The 15,566-nt window shown below is 43.7% G+C and overlaps 1 protein-coding gene across 1 annotated transcript in view; it reads right to left on the bottom strand.

Moving 5' to 3' along the window:
• Nucleotides 1-4,057, bottom strand: part of LRGUK (leucine rich repeats and guanylate kinase domain containing) — a 72,886-nt gene extending 68,829 nt beyond the window's left edge. Inside the window, exon 1 of the mRNA XM_086689765.1 lies at nucleotides 3,727-4,057. Within this exon, the coding sequence (XP_086545891.1) occupies nucleotides 3,727-4,023 (297 nt within the window). The 5' untranslated portion in view covers nucleotides 4,024-4,057. The remainder of the gene's footprint in view (nucleotides 1-3,726) is intronic.
• Nucleotides 4,058-15,566: the final 11,509 nt, after the last annotated feature.

A 15,566-nucleotide genomic window follows, 5' to 3' on the forward strand; every position in this document is an offset into this window, starting at 1 on the left:
CCGGGCCCTGTCACTTCTCCAGCTGTACAAGTCTGTGAGTCTCTTCAATCCTACACACTGCTTTAGCTACAGTTTCCCTAAATAACCAAGCTAGAGCAGAATTGCTTTTTCATCCTTTAGTGCCCCCTTGCTCACCCCCCTGTCACTCTTCAACTCCCTTCAGGTGGGCTTCTGCCTTCACCACATCACAAAACCACATGAGCCAAGGTCTCCAACTGCCCTCAAATGGGCAAAGCCAATGAGCACTTGTTAGACGCCTTCCCACTTAACCTACTGGCAGCACAACTCATTTCCATGGTCTTGAGACTCTTTCTTGCCTTGGTTTCCCATCACACAGCTCTTCTCTTCTTCTTCTCCTTCTCCTTCTCTTACCATTTCTTTCCAGCTTCCTTCCCTGATTCCTCTTCATCTGCTGGCGACTTAAATACCTATACCCCCTGGGGGTCTTCCCTTGGCCCTCATCTCCTCTTTCTAGATGGCCTCACAGACTCCAGTGCTGAGTATCTCAGGTCTCCTACCCTTAGGCCCCCTCCCCTGATTTCCAGACTCATGTGATTCATAAAAACAACCCATTCATGCACAGCTGCACCTGTCCCCGTTTCCTATTGTGGTCAGTGGCCTTAACACACCCCCAGACCATGCCATAGACCTAACAGTCATCCTAGACTCACAATATTTAATAAATATTTTAAATGTCTTCATTTTAAGCTCCCTTTCCATCCCCACTCCCACTGCTTTGATCCAGACTCTTGTTTCTCCTCCATAGACATTGCTAGAGCCTTCTCATTGACATCCCTGTCTCCAGTCCTACCATCAGGGCAGTTCTAATCAATCTAATCTAATCTAATCTAATCTAATCTAATCTAATCTAATCAGGGAGGCTCCTCTCTGCTCAGACACCCAAGTCTACAGTCTGTAAAACAGCATAAAACCCTCCACAATCTGACCCCCACCTCAGCTGCTCTCACCTGTAAATCATCAGTAGGAACAGCTGCCATCTCGCTGCCCACACAACCCCATCCACCAAGACAAGGGTCTGCTTCCCTCGAAGTCTCCCATGATCCCTGCCATCCAGCTGTCATCTGTACACAGCTCTGTGGATAACGCTTGAGATGCTGAAGAGCTGTGACTTACATTCTTATCTGACCTTGAGGGGAGGGACCACCAATGTCCTCAATTATGTTCTCATCTTCTGTCTTTACTATTGCTATTATGCATTACCTCTATAATTTTTAGGAACCTACTCTTCATCAGACACTGTATCAAGAGTTTTAACAGACTTTCTTAATCAATTTGCTATTTATAACTGCCCCATGAGTAGGTATCATTTACCCACAGTTACTAGCAGAGTGCTTTCCATGCATCAGACACCTGTCGTGGGCCCAGATGCTTCTGCCCTATATAGTCAAAGTGTGCTTCCTACGTAGCAATCTTTCAGTGAATGTGTGTTCAAAGTCAGCTAAATTAACCAAATCACTTAATGAGCTATACTTAGCAGATAAAAAACATGTGCATTATGACTTGTATCAGTAACAGTAAAAATAATGTATTTTTAAGTATTTACACACATAGGTTCTTGTTTAATTCTCACATCTCCTGTGAGGTAGGTATTATTAGAATTCCCAGATTACAGATGAGACATAGAGGTGAAATAAATTGCTCAAAATCTCAAAACCAACCGAAGGCTGTACATAAATCTTTGACTGCAAAGGCAGTATTCTGAACAGCCTGTCTGGGCTACCTCCTTACCTCCTTAAGTTCACCAGGGCTCCGGAGACTAATCACATTATAGGCACTCAAGAACCACTGGGACCATCACAGCATTATAAACCTTAACCAGGCTAGGAGATGGACATAAATCTCTGAACATGAAAGTCTAAATCTTTGCTTTTATAAGCTTTCAGTTTATTCGGCATATTAAAGCTTATTCGATACCATAAAATGCTAAAACAGGATGTAAGAACACAAAATAAATATTAATACTTAGAATATGAGTGGAGGAAATAATAAACTTTTCCACCCACAGCCTACAAGCCAGGAATAACCAGTTCAAGTCAACCCCCACTATGGTTTGTTAATGGCATACTGAAGACAGATTAACACCGGCACTAATGAACCCCACAGCCCAAGAGCATGCGTTAATTAGAATAATAAAGTAAACCGGTGATCCACCTGCGAATTCCTTTGGGGGAAGCTGGTAGAAACCATGCAAACATCAAAGTTGTAAAAACACTGCTACAGTTTTGCAATAGACACGGTGAAGGGTAGCGAAGTACATCACCAAAGGATGAATAAAATAAGAAATAATTTTCTATTGCCCACTTTAAGAAAAACTAATTGTGTAACAAGCCCGTATAGGTGGAGGTAGGAGAAGAGGAGAGTCTAAATGGGAGGTAAGGGCAGGAAATGAGCCAAATGTTGAAAGTGGGCAAAAGGATGTTACAAAAGAAGGGAACCTAAGTAGGAAAAGAGTGCAGTTCATTAATGGCAGGACTGGAATAACACGGGACCGCGCAAATTACAGAGGCGTGAATAGGAAGAAAGAGGACAAATGGGAAAAGGAGTCTGTGAAAGAGAGCAGGAATAACAAAGAAACACATGCTAAGAAAATGGGCAAAGATGAGAAGTGGTGAAGCCAGAATGTCACATAATGTCACAGGGGATACTGGAAACATTCGATTTCTCTGTATTCTATCTACTTTGGAAAAGAATTTGGAGCAGTTTAGACTATGAAGGAAGAGGAAAGGGGAGAGGAAAAACCTGAAAAAAAAAAAAACTATTAAAATTAAGAAAAATACTGATTCTGAGTTTCCTGGCAGCCAAGACAAAGAGGAAAATCCAATCGTTTATTCAAAGCAAGCCAATCAATTTGTGTTTTTGAAGGAAAGCAAACAATGTATTAGAGACCAAGGGAAGGAAGTGATAAGAGGTAGGAAGGGACCAACTCCCCACTCCTCCCACCCCTGCAAAAAACCCCAAAACCTAGGCCAGGGGGTAAAAAAGGAAGAGGATGATGATGAGTGTAGGAAAGAAGTAGAATTGGGTAATGTTTAGAAAAGGTATTGTAGAAAAAAGAGAATTTATATTAAGGTGAAGGCAATTAATGTGAACGTCAGCCAATACAGATGGGAATTTAAGAAACATTCCCCACCTGTGAAAATACTACCACGGTGAGCCAGCTGCTCGAACATTCTAAGGGTCTTTCTCTGGTGGGTGGATGGGTGGGTGTGCGTGTCTTGCATAATGCATTATATACCCCTGGCAGAAGCAATACATTAAACTTCTAAGTCACTTAATGTTTGAGTTCGTGCTTATCAGATTACATCACGAGAGTAATTTTTTGTTTCCCCGCGGAAGGAGGATGAAGGGGACTGCAAGCTGGAGAGTGTTGGAGCACTTCACAAAAATCACAGAAAAGGGTGTAGGGGATGCCAAAGACGAACTCTGCCTCTTCACCATACTGTCGAAGCACAACTTTTAAAAGCTAAATGTAGAACTCCGATACAAATAGGTGGAAACTTTTCCATGAGGACGCTGTGTAACTTGACTCTTAAGAAACCAAAGGTGCTGCTGAGAAATAAAGGAGACGCGGGGAAATATTCCAGGCCAAGGGTGAGGTGGGAAGAAAGGGGCGGGAGCCTAGGCGCGGGACATTGCCACCTGAGTAGCAGGCCCGGACGCCTGGAGAAGGGAGCGAGCGGGGGAGGGGACGGGGGGAAGGCACACCTCCAAATTCAGCATCTCGGACTCTGAGGACTCCTCGGATTCCACTTCGCCCTCGCCCTCGTCCCCGCAGTCCTGTCCGTCCGCGTCCGACTCCACAGAGCGGTGAACGAGCTGCGGGAGCAGGTAGGACGAGGCTCTGTGGAAAGTACCTTTCCGTCTCTGCCCCATGGGGGAAGAAGACCAGCAAGACTGACGCTCTTTTTCTGAGCGCGACAGTATCGACTGGGTTCCACGTCGTGAACTACCCTGGAGAGAGGAAGGCATCGGCCACTGGGGATCGCTCCCGGCGGTCGCCATCTTGTTTACCGGGTTGCCTAGGAGACTGCCGCCAGGGGAGGAGGAGCCGCAAGGGATTCTGGGCTGTAATCTCCGCTCCTCCGCGCGTCCTCGCTTAAGGTCTGCGCCGTCCCTGGAGCTTGACTTTTTCTTTGGTTTTTGTTTAGTTCGTTCGGTCGCTGGCTTTGTTTCTTTTTGCTTGTCTTTCTCTTTTTCACCTTTTTTCTCCGCACCCCTTTGGTCTCCAGTTGTTTTCTCCTGGCCTGGTGGCCCCTCTTAGGGAATTTTCATCCCCCCCCAAGATCACCTGTGAGCCTCCTTCCCGCACCTGCCTCATTCACAAAGGCTCTTTCCGCGGAGTGGTACTTTGAAAGTGTTAGTCTGATCCTCTCTGTTGGAAAGCTAATTAACACTGAAATTTTACTCTATGCGGACCGCGGTGTTAGGAGACGAGCTCGTGCATAAATGAAATACAAGACATGGTTCCTGTCCTTCTAACTTAATTGCGGGTAATAAAGAGAAACTACCAGACGAGGACTGAGGGCTGATTTGCAATTAATTTACATTACCCGCCCCCCTTCCCCCAAATGATAAGCCATGTCCTTGGGGAGAAACACGGGTTATGGTCTAACAATCCAAAGAAGAAAAAAAACGATTGTCAAATTGACACTGTATCTGAAAGCCTCTGAAAAGCTATTAGCATCCCATAAATAATTGTATTAGTCAAGTGACCTGCATTGGTAATTATTTTTATCTTGTTGCATAGGTTCCCTGTGCAGTTTCATAAAATACTCTTGCAAGATTACAAAGCATGATTTTATGCTAGTGTGATTTTATGTGACCCAAATCCCATAGCCTTGAGCTCCACAAAGTAGACACTCTATGGAAAAGCAGAATGAAAATTATAGTAACTATTATTGCCATAGCGATGACAATAGAAATCCTTGCAGGCAAGTCGCCCTCATCTTCCTGGCCTTACAGGGCCTTTTCTCCATGCTTCAGTGAAAGCAGTTGCAAATACAAAATGATCCTGTCAATGGCTGTCAGGGGAGAAGGAGAAAAAATCCTTATGGACACCATCCATTGACTATTATCTTTCTCAGTGCTTGAGGGACCGTTAAAACTGACATAAAGCTTTCAGAATTACCTTCCTTCATTATCTTGCTAGTCATAAATGTAAAGGCCACAATGAAAGTATCTCTTTTTGCTTGGCTCATCTCACTGCTTGCTTATTTCTTTTTCCAGGAGATAGAGACTCCTCCGAGGGATTTTTTTCTTCACTGTCACCCCCGCAGGACCTGGCTCTAGGTAACTGACATAGGGAAGAAGGGGGCAGAAAGTATAAAAATGGAAACCCAGTGTGGTTTTGGTTTCTTAAAATAACTTAATCAGCATTTCTAGCAAAGCAAGATTTGCCAGTGTTAATCTATTGAGGACAATGCCTTAAGACAGAGTTAGGACCTGTCAAAGAATAATTTTCAAAAAACATGATTCTCATACAAAAAACTGAATGAAACATGGGAAAGATTTTATTCAGCTCATTAAGTAATGAGAAAACCAGTATGATGGTTACAGGGTATTCAGAATACACAAAGAAAGGCATTCTGAAATAAGTTCACTAAGTTAAAGGGGGGAAAAAAAACTGGTTAATGCCCTGCAGGATATAAGACTATACCTTTGGAATCAGGTATTTCTAAGTGCTTTCTTTTCACCTTCACATTTACCCTATGTCTATCCCCATTTGACAGATGAGGTAACTGAGGCCCAGAGAAGTTAAGTGACTGGCCCAAATTCAAGTGGTGGTGCTAAGATCCAAACCCAGAATGTTCAATTACCATGAGCGCAGATGGATAATGTGAGTCAAGGTAAAGGGACACAAGAGGTGTCAGAAGCATCAGTTAATGTTTTTAAGGATAAATAAAAGAATTCACTCGAAAGACCGTTTCATATATAATCATAGCATGTCAGAACTAAAAATAATTTAAAAGCTTATCTTATTGAATTTTCCCTTTTTTTAAAAAAATGTTTTTTATTTATTTTTGAGAGACAGAGAGAGAGAGAGAGAGACAGAGCATGAGCAGGGGAGGGGCAAAGAGAGAGAGAGAGAGACAGACTCTGAAGCAGGCTCCAGGCTCTGAGCTGTCAGCACAGAGCCTGACGCGGGGCTCAAACTCACAGACTGTGAGATCATGACCTGAGCCGAAGTCGGGCGCTTAACCGACTGAGCCACCCAGGCCCCCCTGGTGGGTTTCCCTTTTATAGAAGAAGGAATTGATGGTCCACCAGAGACAAAAACTTGCCCCAAATCACCTGACTTGTTAGCAGCTGAGCAGGAATTTGGACTTCTCGTTGAGTCTGGACTTCTCGTTGCTCAATCTTTGCTCTTGCTACTTCACCAAAATGCTCCCTAAGCTGGAATTGTATGAAAAGAATCCCTACTTTGGGATTCTGGGCATCAAAAAAGAAGGCATGGGGCGCCTTGAGGACATACAGAATAGGCTACTGGGAGGGCAGAATTAAAGCGGTCAAGAGCTGTAGTCTGAAAGAAGGTGCTAATTAGAGCTTTAGCTACTAGGTAGCTTTGCCCCAATAATATTATTTACCCTTACTCTTAACTTTTCTGTGTGGAACAGGGGTCTCCCCCAGTCTGGAGCCAGCATGCTAACGTAATTGACAATGGGAAGAAAAGGCAGGGACAGACTCTCTGTTTCCTGTATTTAGGGAGAGTACATTCCCAGGAGTACAGATGTCAGACAAAGCAAGGAATGTGTGCCTCTATCCCCTTCATGTACCCAATTTTGCACCCCCTTCCCAATTTTGTGTGACGAAAAACAGGCTGGACAGTGCTTCTCAGGAATCTGAGATGGCAGCACCTTGAACTCCTGGTGCTTTTCATGGAATACTTAAATTTTTACAGAATATCATGAAATGGGAGGATAGGCCATAGGAGGCACCATTGCTATGACAATAACAATGAAAACATAAGCACAACGAATGTTTATGAGTACTTACTATGTGCCAGGTATCCTTATAAGTGCTTTATATATATTAACTCATTAAATCCCTGTAAGGACCTTACAAAGTAGAGATTAATATTATCCCCATATTATAGATGAGTAATATAGGCTAGAGAGGTTATAACTCACTCAACCTACTTTGTCACACAGTTGCAAAGCTAGGACTCCAAAGGACACAGCTTGGTTTCCCAGCCCACATCCTTAATCAAAACACTATACTTCCATTCAACCACTTTAGTAAAAGCTTGTGGGGATGTTATGGATTGAATTTTTGTGCCCTCCCCTTCCCCCACCCAAACTGAAATGTTGAAATCTAATCTCCAATGTGATGGTATAACGAGGTGCGGGGTCTCAGAGGTGATTAGGTCATAAAAGTGGAGTTCTCTCGAATGGGATTACAAGAGGCCAGAGAGCTAGCTTCCACTGTCTGCCATCTGAGGGTACAAGGGGAAGGTGGCAGTCTGCAAGCTGGAAGGTCCTCACCAGAACCTGAACGTGGCACCGTGGGCATCAAGATAAAAGGCACTATCTCTATAAAAGTTATGTTACCAGGTAGAGAAGACAGAATTAGGTAGAGGGAGAAGAGGCAAGGGGAGGAAGTATTTTGTCTCAACCCTTATTAGCATAAAACATCAGTAATTGCTTCCTTTTATGCACTTGCAGCCTTCAGAACTGGGAGAAGTAAATTTCTGTTGCCTATAAATCACCCAGTCTATGGTACTCTATTATAGCAGCTCAAATTGACTAAGACAGGGGAGACCCTTGAAGTTGAGATAATTTAATTCATTAACATCGTACCCTTTTATGTTCTCTTATCCCTTTCTAAGAAGAAGAGACGATTCTTCATAAGGAAGTTCATTATCTAATAACAGCCTAGTGGGACTATAGACATTAAACAAATAATTACACAAATAAGCATTTAACTTCAATTGCCATAAGGCCTAAAGAGGGAAAACACAGGAGCCATGAGAATATAACCTGGGGCCTTGACACAATATGGTGAGGAAGGATCCTTCAAAATGTTAGACACTTGATACCTCATCATGATTATGAAGAAGGTTGGGGAGAGACAGTACAACACATGAGGGACTTCATTTGTTGTCTTTGCAGAAATCAATGGCATCCAGATTATGATGGTAGTAATTAATTGGGCCGGTAGAGCCTGATAAAGTCCAGGTAGGACTTGACTAAGCCAAATAATATCTGTTCTAAGTAAATATCAAAGGGATTTCGGGGGGTGCCCCACTAATAGGTACTCTGTATTAAAAACTGGTGTTGAGATCAAAGGTAAAAATTGCAGTCTGGGAAGAGATAATCTCAAAAGCTCACAGGCAAGGGCAGACAAATCAAGCCAATGAAAAAATTGTTTGAAAAGGAATTGTAAGCATCAGGTCATGAATAAAATCTGAGCAGGGGGCTAGACAAGGGTTACTGAGAACTTCTAGCTCGGATTACCTTTGCAGACAGAACGGTGGATCTCGTCAGGGCAGTTACAACGACATAAGATCACAATGATTAAAATGTTCAAATGACAACCAGATGGGACTGTGTGAAATCTTTTGGAAGAAGACACGAGGACTTGTGGCTGTTATACCAGGACGTTCAGAAGAAGATCAAAGAAGACCAGAAGGAATTCAGGAAGACATCATGTCAGGAGGTAGCAGAAAGGAAATAGAGTTTGAGAGACATGAGGTTTAATAACCAAAGCATCTCAATGGCACTGAATAATAAAACAGAAGGACGAGCAAACAGGAGACAGGTGAATGAACAGTGCAAGAAATCCCTCCATAAGCCACGCACTGCAAACACTGAAAGGCACTTCATCTAGTTAAGAGCCAGCTTGAAATAGTGGTGCTTTGTGAAAGGGCAAATCACGCAGGCTCTGATGGAAAGCACAGGAAACACTCAGGTAGCCGGTAACTGACTGATCACACAACCCATGTAAGAGGGCCCTGTTTCAGGCACTGGGATACATCATGATCTCTTTATTCAAGAGATCTGCATTATGGGTAGCAGGATATAGAGATTTAGAAAATGAATTGAAAGTACCCAAGAGAAGGTAAGTCCCACCTGACTGATCTGGAGTTAGTGTTTTAGGCCCTCAGGGAGGGAGGGAGGTGGAGGCAGGTGCAGACCATGCCTTCCCTTTGCCACTCTTGGCAGACAGGGTTCACTCCTCGTGGCAGATAAGGCAGGCCAGTCCGTGGGAGCTGTCAGTTGAGACAAATCTGTATCCCCCAAATAGGGATTCTCAGAAACTTCAAGGATGAGGTAAGAGACGAACAAGGCCTTCAGGGAGAAAAGAGACACACACACGAGGGGGAGTGGGGAATCCACTAATGGGAAGTGGCATAAGCTGAGGCAAGGAGGCGGGCCTGGATGCGCTTTAGGAAGAGGCTCTGAGAAGGAATCGATATGGAATACAACCTGCTCACAGAAAGTTGGGAAGGGAGGGTGCTGCCTTCTTGGAAGAAGAGGGGCGTGCGTGAAGGAGCCGATGAAATTCCCTCGTGTGTCAAAATATCTTAGGATCGAGGGGATGAGAGTAAAGAAAAAGGGGAGAAGAGATGGGCCTCGCAAGAGATTCTGACAGCCACGAGGAGGAGGCAGGAACTGTAAAATCCTTGCTTTTACACGAAGTCTATTACGCACAGATGATGCTTTCCCATGAGAGTAACGGGAGCCTCTTGGTGTCTAACGTACCATATATTGTAGGCACTGTGCACAATTTACATCTACGCCTTGTGGCCAGACCTCCTCAGCTACCTTTCTCCACGGAGGGTCCCACCCTTCGTTGCCAACGTGCCTTGTGCATAATAAGCTTTATAAAAAGTGCTTTATAAACAGGGATTGACTGCTCGATAGCGATTATACCGAATGCAGCTGCTGCTTCGTTCCTCCTGAGCGAAATGACATCTGCGCAGATGAGTGTTTGGAATTAAATTAGCAGGATGCCTGTCCCAGAAAGGAGAGCCTGGACTCCGAAGGTGCCAAAGAAACAAAAAGACGCACATGGGAATCCCAGAATTCAAAGGATCTGATACGACTTCTTTAAGTCACACCTGGGATCTGATCCAAGCCCGTCCTAATGCTACTTCCCAAGGTTACAGGGAGAGTTAAATCAGAGGAATGTAAAACTGGGGGCTTCAGGGTGGCAGCCTGCAAAGGCAGCCACAGATTCTTCGGATCCCTGTATGCACACCCCTTGCACTGGGACTTCAGCCCCTCCCATTAAAAGGTGGAGTCTATTTCTCCATTGTAAAGAAGCCAGGACCAGCCTCTGGATAGTGACAGACACGGGGGGGGGGGGGGGGGGGGGGGGGGGGGGGGGGGGGGGGGCTAGTTCCCTGGGGCTTTGGCCAGCTGCCTTCCATTACCTGACACTCAGTGAAACCAGCCTAGATCATCCAGTACTAGCCGACCTGCCAACTGACCCAAGATTTCTGAGGGAACCCAGCAAAAACCAGATGAGCAAAACCCCAGCAAAAACCAGCCCAGAAGAAGCATAAGCTAAATAAACGATTGTTTTAAGCCACTAAGATCTGGGATGCTCTGAAAGGCAGCAAAAGTGAACTTATACATATAGTGTCTGGATTGCCTACAGTCTCACCAGACTGGTTAATAACACATTGAAGTTAGAATCTTTATCTTGTGACTTTCATTCAAGTGATTATTTTCATATTGGCCTTTGCTACTGTATTATCTTCCATCATAAACAAATCTTTGCTACTATAAAGACCAAGAAAGAAGCTGCAAATCTTTCCAACAATGTAGGTATCTTAGGGCTTTCCAGAGAAACAGAGCCAATAGGATAAATATGTGTGTGTAAGATATATATGGAAAATAAGAAATTGACTCACATGATTTTGGAGGCTACCAGTCCTGAGATCCGAAATTGGCAAGCTGGAAACCTCAGAAAACTGATGATATACATTCCAGGCCAAGAGCAGAGGAAGACACAAGCCTCCACTCAGTAGAGAAATAGAGTTCCCTCTCACTCAGCCTTTTTGTTCTATTCATTTCTTCTTGGATTGCATGAGCCCCGCCCCCCATATCAGGGAGGGCAGTTTGCTTTACTCAGTCTACTGATTCAAATGTTAATCTCGCTCAGAAACACCCTCACACATGCACCCAGAACAACATCTGACCAAATGTCTGGGCACCTCGTGGCCCTGTCAGGTTGACGCATAAAATCAACCATCACAGAAGGTAACACTTACGAGTGGTTTCTAAGAAAGGGACAGAAACAAAGTCCTTTGGGAACTGTGAAAGGGAAAGAACCAATCTCACATCTTTTGCCTTCATTGCAGGTGGCCCTGTCCAGCCAAGTGAGCCTCAGGGATGATCTGAACACCATCCTTCATTTCTTGTCTTCCTTAGGTCTGTGGTGATGCAAGCCACTGAGAGCATTAAACAGTCTAGGGGGTACATAAAAATAATAGTAATAATAATGATAATAAAAATGGAAAGGGCCACACTTACATAAAAAAGTGCAAGTAGACAAGAGGTAGTTCTAGAATTCTATTCCCTTAAGGTGAAACATTATATATTCAGAAGAGGAAAGAGGATGATAAAGAGAGAAATCATACCTGGAGTCATGTCACAGGGCCCTTTAGGAGTCATAGGACATCGGCAAAGTGCGTGTCTGGAAAACAAGAATCGATAACCATCGGTTATCGGAAGAATAGGACAGCATGGTGACCTTTGGCCTCTCACTGCCCTTAGATACCCAGGTGAGCAAATCTGTGTTTGAATTATTTATCTGCTTTGTAGACTCTTGCAGATATAAACAGCTCTGTATATGCATAGTATTTTCGTTATAAATAACTAGAGGCTTAGGGTATTTTTCAAAGTTCATTAATTATTGAGGTCCCTCAAGCAGCTCATATTACTCTGTCATGTTTTGATTTTTGTTCTGGACCAAATCAAGTTAGAGCGCACCTTGATTGTGAGTTCACTCAGGAAGTGATTTACAGCCTTCATAAAATTCTTTTGCGCAAAAATCATGTTGGAGAAATTTGATTTTAACTATTTCGGTACTGAGTTCTTCACACTACAGCTTTAAAAACAAATGTGGTAAAATGCACATAAAATTCACCACCATAACCGTTTACAAAAGTGTACATAGGGTTCAGTGACGTTAAGTATATTTCCATTATATTGACAGCCATCACCACTATCCAGCCCCCAGAATCCTTCCATTGTGCAAAACTGACCCTATACCCAGCAAACGGTAACTCCCCATTTGCCCTTTACCCAGTCCCACCGTTCTACCTCTGGAAACCACCGTTCTCCCTCTGTCTCTATGAATTTGCCCAGCCCAGGCACCTCAGTGGAATCAAAGAATATATGTCTTCTTGTGACTGGCTTACTTTACTTAGCAAAATGTCCTCGAGGTTTATCCACGTTGTAGCATGTGTAGAAATTTTCTTGTTAAGTCTGGACAATATTCCATTAGATGTACAGACCACATTGTGCTTAGCCATTTATCTCTCAGGGGACACTTGGGTTGCTTCCATCTTTGGGTTCTTGTGAGCACGCTGCTCTGAAGTTGGGTGTGTGGGGACCACACCGTCGTTTCTCCCGTGTATATGTACCCAGAAGTGTACTTGCTGGATCAGATGATAATTCTCTTTGGAAATTTGTAATGGACTGCCACACTGTTTTCCACAGCGGCTACATCGTTTTACATTCCTACTAACAGTGCACAAGGGTTCTAGTTTCTCCACATCCTTACTGACACTTGCTACTTTCTGGGTTTTGCTTACCTGTTTTGTTTTTGGATAGTAGCCATCCTAATGGGCGTGAAATTGTATCACCTTGCGGTTTGGCTTGCATTTCTCTAATGATTAGTGATGTTGAGCACCTTTTCATTTGTTTATTGGCCACTTGTGTATCTTCTTTGGGGAAATATCTTTCATTCCTGTGCCCCTTTTTAAGTCAGGTTGCTTCGGCTTTGTTATTTTTAGAGGTTCTTTGTATATTCTGGGTACTAATCTTTTATCGGATATGTGATCTGCAAATATTTCACTCATTTCATTGTGTTTTCACTCTGTTGATTGTGTTCTTTGATCCACAGAAGTTTTAAATTTGTATTTAGTCTGGTTTATTTGTACCTTTGTGGCCTGTGCTTTTCGTGTCACCTCCGAGAAACGACTGTCATAACTAACATCTTGAAGCTTTTCTCCAGTGTTTTCTTCTGACAGTTTTGTAGCTTTCCCTTTTATGTTTAGGCCTTTGATCCATTTTGAGTTAACTTCTGTATACGGTATAAAGCAAGATCCAGCTTCATTCTTTTGCATATGGACATCCAGTTTCCTCCACACTATTTATTGAAAAGACACTATCATGTTTTTTAATGTCTAAAATTATCAGGGCGCCTGGGGGGCTCAGTCGGTTAAGTGTCTGACTCTTGGTTTTGGCTCAGGTCATGATCTCATGGCTTCGTGGGCTCGAGCCCCACATCGAGCTCTGTGCTGGCAGTGCAGAGCCTGCTTGGGATTCTCTCTCTCTCCTCTCTCTTTGCCCCTCCCCAACTCATGCTGTCCCTCTCAGAATAAATAAATAAACTTCAAAAAAAAATTACCAAGAGAAACAAAGACTGGGGAGCCGGGCTGGCTCAGCTGGTAGAGCGTGCGATTCTTGGGGTCGTGAGTTCAAGTCCCACGTTGGATGTGAAGATTACTTAAAAAAATCTTAACAACAATAACAGGAAAGAAATGAAGATGGTCTGTCTCTTTAGGCAGAGACTATTACCACTGTACAAGATGGTCAGGCATTACCAAGCACATGACCAGTACTGATTTAATAATCTTTGAAGCATAGGCACTCGTTAGTCTCCATTTCTCCCCTGCCCTTTCTGTTCCCTTCCAGTCTCCCTCCCCAGAGGGACTGATCCCTGCAGATAATATCATCTGGCTCCCTTGCCTTTTGTCTTTTAATTCATTTTGGCAAAAGGGAGGGCAGGCGGGAGAATGGTCAGAGCTCCCCTATACTCCCGCATCCCTCCGTGACTCTGGTTCCTGTCTGGAGCCCCTCTTCAGTTCTCATCAGGCTGTGGAATATTATTTGCTTCCCTTGATCCTTCAGTTCCTGCTTCAGTGAAGCCCTGGGAATCTCAGCATCCGTTGGTGGTTTCCTTGAGTCTACTCACACCTTTGTGAACAGTCTCTTTATTAAATTCTCTTCAGAATCCTGAGTGGGCCTAAAATTTCCTGCTGAGTCCCTCACCGATACGAATGGTAAGGGAACATGAAGACAGCCTTTTTGAAGGAGCCAGTGAAGCTAATCCGTCTAGTGAGATTCTTACCATGGTATTTACATCCGGTTTAGAAGTAGAAGTCGAGTGAGAGAGACCCAGAAGTCCTCTCTCTTGTCCTTTTCCTTTCTTTTTTTGGATGCCAGGGAAGTCTATGGCCATACCACCCTGAAAACACATCCAATCTCATCTGGATGCGAGGGAATTAGGGAGGAAGGGGAGGGAAATTCTGTTTTTTAGTGTTTTGTCTGTCTCTTTGTCTTAAGGCTAAGATTTCAAAGGGAAAACAGTGTAAAAGACCAATACCTCTGCCAAGTACTAAAGATAGCTATTACAAGCAGACTAGCAGTAGGATTTTATACTCCTAGCAAATTAGAGCAGCCAGAAGGCTTTCTCCAGTCTCCCCAAAACCGGTCCAGAAGTTAAACGTTGTTTATATACCTCTCGGCCATAAAGATATGTTTACTATTTGGGCATAAGAAGTAAACCCAGGACTGGATTACATTAAGCAATAATTTATATCTGAGATTAATGAGAGAACCGGCTTGAATCTGGGAGCACCCAAGCATTCGCTTTCTTTCCATCTTGATCCTTTAGTCATGTCTCAAAGGAATCGTCTCTTCTCTTGGCTCATTTCTCTCCTGTGCATTGGAACGTAACTAAAGGGCAAACTCAGGCTCCACACCCAGACCCGCCTCAGTTACTGAACTAATCTGACTGTGTCTGGAAGGGACCTCTGCCATCGAGCTGAACTTGAATTCAATCATTCTGCAAACTACACCCAGAATGTTGTACCCTTGGAGTGAATCCTGGGCACACACAGAGTGAGAATGACAGTATTTCCTACACCTTCCAGCTACCCCCATTGCTGATTCAATCCATATGAAACCGCTTCTGCGCTTATAAATATCCTCACTACCTTCTGGCTGCGGTTCTCACAACGGCAGGCTTATGCCTCGGAAGGAAATAATCGCCTTCCCTACTTGTGGGATATTTTGTAAACCCCACCTCCTCTGAGGATGACAATCATCACAATGTAGAAGGTTACATGGCTAATTCCTAACCTTTTGCCATCTCAAAAATTACCCTTTACCTTAACATTTACAAGACATAAGTGCATATGGATCACAGTTAAAAATACAGAGAGATCTTCTCCATGTCCCATCAGTTCGCACTTATTCAAATAATGACTAAGACGCTGGGAGAGAGGACTTCCAAATTTGATTCCTATCTCCCCATTCAACCATTTCTCAAAGAAACTGCCAAGGCTTCTTAGATAAATCCTAAAC

The sequence above is a fragment of the Puma concolor genome, chromosome A2, assembly GCF_028749965.1.
Source record: "Puma concolor isolate L17-30 chromosome A2, mPumCon1.1.hap2, whole genome shotgun sequence".
Taxonomy (NCBI): Eukaryota; Metazoa; Chordata; class Mammalia; order Carnivora; family Felidae; genus Puma; species Puma concolor.